The 6,164-nt window shown below is 43.9% G+C and overlaps 1 protein-coding gene across 3 annotated transcripts in view; it reads right to left on the bottom strand.

The window, feature by feature from the left end:
• Nucleotides 1-6,164, bottom strand: part of RANBP3 (RAN binding protein 3) — a 174,979-nt gene that overhangs the window by 110,123 nt on the left and 58,692 nt on the right. For all 3 annotated transcript variants that reach the window (XM_019513204.1, XM_019513205.1, XM_019513206.1), the window contains 2 exons: nt 1,173-1,209; nt 993-1,079 (listed from right to left, as the gene is read on the bottom strand). In XM_019513204.1, coding sequence (XP_019368749.1) covers nt 993-1,079; nt 1,173-1,209 — 124 coding nt within the window. The remainder of the gene's footprint in view (nt 1-992; nt 1,080-1,172; nt 1,210-6,164) is intronic.

Below are 6,164 nucleotides of genomic sequence, written 5' to 3'. Positions count from 1 at the left end.
CAAGCTGTAGGAGTGCACCGATAAAGATTTTTTTGGCCAATACAGATTGCCAGTTATTAAACTAGCCATATTAGCTAATCCAGATCCGAGCTGACATACAGTCCTACAGCTTGGAGACCAACGTCCGGTCAGTAAGTCGGGGGGGGGGAAGGGGCATGCGGGGGTGCAGATTGAGGCCCCCCCACAGAGTGGGACAGAACCATGGGTGGCTTGTCCAGAGGATGCAGTGCGCAAGGGGGGGCAGCTGGAATTATGCCAATTAAACGCTTCTTGATGGCTCCTGTAGGAAAGAAGTTTCTTCAATAGAATATGATCAGAAAGGAAGTAGATGGAGTATTCTGAAGATAATACAAACAGCACTCTCACTCCAGCCAAGAGATGTGGCAAAGAACATTAAAAAAAAAATCTAACAGAGAAACTATGCTACAAGAATGAAACTGAGAAGTGAGAATGCTGCACATAAAGTATCTCTAAATTGAAGTTTCCAAATCAAACTCTGTGGTCACATTTTCGTGCCACTTAAACATGGCAAGATAACAATCAAGTTGTAAGTACTTTTCAATTACAACTTCTAAACCTGCTTGCATGTTAAAGCAAGGCGGTTCTACTTCATTCTGACCAGATGCAACAAACCACATTGGCCATACACTGTGTGGGCAGCTCCCCTCACCCTCTGCCATGTGGGCTACACAGACAGCTCCATTATGCCATGAGCAGTACACGTTCCCCTGCTCTTCACCACATGGCAGTAAGAGGCAGCTGCAGGGGCCCAAGAAACACAACGGCCCTCTTCAGGGCCACCAGCAGCTAGAGCCCTGTGCTAAAGAACGCTGCATCACTGTACCTGCTCTACAATTTCTTCAGCCTCTTCACTGCTGAGATACTAGGAATGAAAGGCAAAATAAGCCCCCAGTCCTGCACAAGTGAGTAGATCATCCCAGATGAGAACAATCAAGTATGTATAACATGTTAAGTATAAAGAAATGGTTTACCTGACTGTGAAGGAGGAAACTGTGTTAAAGATGAAGTTCTTTCCCGCTTTACTGGAGGACAGTAACTTCCATCCTCATGATCCGAATCTGGAGGAGTGGCACAGAAAGGACAATTCAGAGCTAGAGAACAACTTTCACTAAGCAATAACTAGCCATTTTCAAACAAAGGTACTCCCTTACCTTCTCCATCTTCTGGACTTGAACCATCTGCTGACCTCTGAAATCACAAGAGAAAGTTAATAAAATAATTGTTTGCATTACAGACTAAAATAGTCCGCTCTTCAGATCAAACCAACAGCTAAAACCATATGGGATTAAGATGTGTTATGTCAAAGGCTGATATTCAAACCGCTAAGCACTACGATAAATTATATTCAACCATACTGAACATCAGTCACAGAATTTCACCCAACAGGATAAATTTAAAAAAATAAATAATTAATATAAATTGACATATCTCCAATTACTGTTTGGTTATCTTTTGTGTCTTAAAACACACCCCCAAATATTGTAATACCCAGTATAAATGAATTTACAAATTTACCTCAAGTAATTATTTTCCTATATTCTGAAAGCCTGCAAATGAATACATTTGCAAGTCTGATTATTAACAATAACGAACAGAAAACCAACAGAAGTTCCAGCTTCCATATAAGTGCATAAATTTCTTGCAAATTAAGTTCAAATCACTTATACACAGCTCCAAAATTTAACTGACAATAGGTGACCTAACAGAAAACCGTGATAATATTTTTTAAAATTAAAAGGCAGTACTAAGTGCTGTCACCACTGGAACCGATGAAAGAACATAGGATTATTTCCCAAGGTACACACTATTTACATTTAATAAAAAGAAACACTTTAAAACCATCATCACTGACTACAGTTTTGTATGACTCATTCATAGGCACGCTTGTCAATATTAGAAAGGAAGTGACTGCACTACAAAAAAAGTCATATATTTAGTTTCAGGGAAAGTAATAATACTAATACTAATAATAGGCTTATTCTCTGTCCAGAGCACAGATTGGTTGCCTCAGCAGCCAATCACAATGCTTACTGGAACAACCAGAGTGCCCCAGACAGACAGAATAAGCATTTTGAACAGATATGCAGACAAGTCAGAGCTATAATGAAGCACCAGGGCCCCTGCCATGGACCAAGAAGGCTCTCCTGAAGGGGGAGGTGTGGAAAAAGCAGGGATGGGCCCAATCCTTTTTTTTCCACCCCCCGGGAGCCTGCCCATCTCTCCTGCGTTGGGGCTGGGGGGTGAGCTGCCAGTGGGTCCTGAGCTGCGGGGGCCCTAGTGCTTCCCTCTGCAGCAGCAGCACCCCCCCAGGCAGGGTACCAGGGGGTGGGTGTTGCCCAGAGGCCACCACCACCACAGAAGGAAATATTGGGGTCCCCCACAGCTCATCAGCTGTGCAACCCGCCAGTAGCTTACACTCTGGCCACATGAGACAGAGGCAGGCTTCAAGAGAAAAATAAGAAAAAGAAAAGAAAAAATCAGGCCCTTTGCTGCTTCCCCCCTTCCTCCCCACCCCCTGGCAGAGCCTGCCCATGTGACCTGCCCCAGGGCCATGCAGCCCCTGAACTGCAGGGGGGAAGGGAAGGGAAGGGAAGGAGTGCTTCCCTCCACAGGGGCAGCATCCCCCCCAGGGCTGCCCAGGCAAGGTGCTAGCTGTGTGGGTGCAGCCCCAGCTAAGAGGGGGCACCCATTGGATCCAACAGTGGACAGGGCGCAGGAAGCCTAGGCATGCTCAGGGAAGCTTGAGCTTGGCAGGCTTCCAGCACCCCATGGACCATCCTCACCACGTTCCCACCCAGAAACAGGTTGGCTGCCACGGGAAGGTGGCAGGAGGGCAGCTGGGTGACAGCAGGGAAGGTGCATGGAGCACTGTAAGCCTGCCAAGCCTGAGCTTTCCTGAGCACACCCAGGCTTCCAGCACCCCGTGCACCATCCCCATCGCTTTCTCCAGATAAAGCCCTTGTACACATGAGGAATAATCGCTGTAATTTGTTATGTAACAAACTAAAATACATGGGATGTGTTTGAATTTCAACATAAAAGTAATTTAAATCAAAATATGCTGCCAAACACGTATACTGTTATGAAATTTAACCATAACATGCCGCCAAACATGTACACTTAAGCAATTAAATTGTTAAAAGGGGCATTAAACCACTAAAAGGGGCAACTTCCTCATACGTACAAGGGCCCTCATATTCTATGACTATACACAAGTCATAAGGTCAGACTTTTGATAAAATATGTATCCAGATGACCTGTGTTTACACATGGACATCTTTATGTACCCTTTTTGAGGGTGGGAAGTTTTGATTCGTTAAAGTATTCCATCAAAGGATAACTAAAAATCCCATATTCAAGGAAATACTTTTGCAATGAAAATGTAATCATAAATGTTTTGTGCGTTTCAGCTAGTATCTATTATTTTTTGAATAAGCGCAAATCCAGCTTAGAGCAACATTGAGTTTAAAGAATGAAGTCACAAATTAAATGAACCAAAGAAACAGACACAGTAATGCAAGTTGACATTATATAGTGTTGGGTGTGCTCAGGAGAGCTCAGTCAGGCCAAAAAACACATATTAGTTGTCTCACAGAAATATTAACAGGGGTGAAAGACAAGTATGACATTTTGGCCTAGCACAGAATAAATGACATCCAGGTCTCCACAAACTAACACAGCATGTGAACATTAAAACTGATTTGGAGTGTGTACACATGTAACATGCATTATGCAGGTTTAAAATCATAAAATAAAGTAAGCAGACATACAATGCACAGAGGTATCCAGGCACAACTTAACCCCTCCTTAAACTGAAAGAAAAAAAAATTAAAAACCTGGATGATTTAGGAATGCCTGATATGGAAGTGAACTTTGTTCAGGTTACACCTGCCCACTTCACCAATTTTTATTAGGTAACTAGGCAGCCCAGCATCTCACAACACTTAGATCTCCCCTCTCCCCCCCTAGACAGCAACTCCACGTTTTCCTCCCAACTCTATTGCTATGGAGTTACAGGCACAGTGTATGACCAGGTCTTCAGGTGTCCTCTCCATGTGTGGGTTGGACAGCTTTTGGCAGATCTCGTGTTGCAGCCACCAAAACAAAGCTGTCCTCAAAAATGGCTGCATGAAGTCCTAATTGTGAATGAAATCACTGGTACGCAAAAGAAACAGCTGCACACCTTCACGTCAAACAAGCACCCCAAACGCAGACCAGTAAGACTAAGCACAGGATTTACAAGGAACCAAAATTCGGACTGAACAGAAGGATGATGGAGGAAGATGGACTATATTTCTGTTTTCAAAGAATATAGAACTAAAGCAAAAGAACTAAGAGGGAAGAAATAAAGCTAAGGCTGAAGATAGGGTAGAGATCTAAGAATAAAAATACTTTGCCTCACTCTTCAGTATGAAGCTGCAATTGAGTGGAGTAGCACAGTACAATGAGAACCACTTGATATCACAAAATAGAGTGGCCCAGATGATCTCCATCTCAAAACAGTGAAGGATGTGGCAAACAGAACAGGAACTCCTCTAGCATGGAACTGGGAGGATGGTAGCCCTACATTCTTGTAAAATAGCAAATGTAGCACTTTTTTTTTTTTAAAGAAAAAATAATGACAGAGGCAGTTACAGAGCTGTTAACTTGTGTCTAGCTGTGGGTAAAATCTTAGAACAGATACCAAAGGAATTAATAATTCAAGATATGGACAAACATAGGAACAGAATAGCATGTTCCTTGGAGGATGATCGCAAACTAATATAATGTTATTCTATGAGAAGATCCATCAATTTCTTAAACAAGAGCAATACAGTGGACTTAGCAAAAGTTTTGATACTATGTCTTAGAGAAAATTACTGGCCAAATCAGAGGGGCCAAGATGAGATAAAGGAAGTGTTAAACCAACTGTGAGCGCTGAGCCAGATCCAGACCAGGGGGTCATCTCATGGGTAGGAACCTACTGAAATCAAGGACATGGGTAGGAACCTACTGAAATCAAGGAGGCAGGTGGCTGATCACAGGGCCAGCTGCCATTTTCACAGGCTTATCACAGCGCCCTCCCTCCCATACCTCTGACTTACTGAGAGGGCTGTCCTATCATGTGACCCTGCTCCTTGCCACTGACTGGCAAAGAGGGGTAGCAGCTGCCATCTTGGCTACTCCCCTCTGCGCTGATGGCTTCCCATCCCCCACCCCCTCCCTGCCAGTGGGCTTCCAGGCCAAACTGGCCATGAAGACCACTGCCTCCCACTGGGGACCCAACATTTTATTTTTTTCTTCTTTCTTTTTATTTTGCAGATTTCACAGACTTTGCCTGAATTTACAGTTTCTATGAAATCCACAAAAACAAAACAAACAAAAAAAACCCACAAATTGAGTAGGTCTCTAGATTAATGGGGCAGAACCACAGGGCCAGTGGCAGCTGCAGCAAGTGCAGATCAGCATTCAGGCAGCAGCATGAACAAGGGCTGCATCTGCACAGCTCTCACTCACCCCCTGCCACCAACAGCTATATCCATCAGAACCCAGGGAACCCAAAAATCAGCCAGTTAAGGGGGCACTCACCATGCTTGAAGTCATGAACATAACTAGTACTGATCTTGCAGGAATTAAGCACTGTTGTTGACGAAGCAGAAGGCATCCATTTACAGCACACAGAGTAAAATGGTCATTGTCATGGAATGGTTATAGTTAGTCTTCCTCATGTGCCCACAATCACTGAAAGTACAGGCCAGAAAGTTCTAGAGTCTTCTGGAGACAACTTCCCATAAAGCTTTCTGGATTCTATCCCAGGAAATTCTTGGGGAAAAAAAATCAGGACCAAAGGGGATGTTGGGATCCCTGCTTCCCTATCATCCAGCAGTAAAACAAATGTATAACCTCAACCTTCAGTAACAAATGTAGTTTCATCGGATGGTGGCCATACATCTACCTGCTAACAGGCAAAGTTTAAAATAGGGTTACCATATGTCTAGGTTTTCCCAGACATGCCCTCTTTTTTGGACCCCTGTGCTCCATCCAGGCAGGTTTTTTTAAAAAGAGCAAATGTCCAGGTTTTCTGCTGTCCCAGACTGGCTGCTTCCAGCTGGGAGCAGCAGGCAAGGTGATTGGTTATCAGCAATCACATGATCCCCCATGGG

Source organism: Gavialis gangeticus, unplaced genomic scaffold (assembly GCF_001723915.1).
Source record: "Gavialis gangeticus isolate Ggan-Ray unplaced genomic scaffold, GavGan_comp1, whole genome shotgun sequence".
Classification (NCBI taxonomy): domain Eukaryota; kingdom Metazoa; phylum Chordata; order Crocodylia; family Gavialidae; genus Gavialis; species Gavialis gangeticus.
Note: the sequence above shows the minus strand (reverse complement) of the source record. Positions and strands in the feature narration are given on the sequence as shown.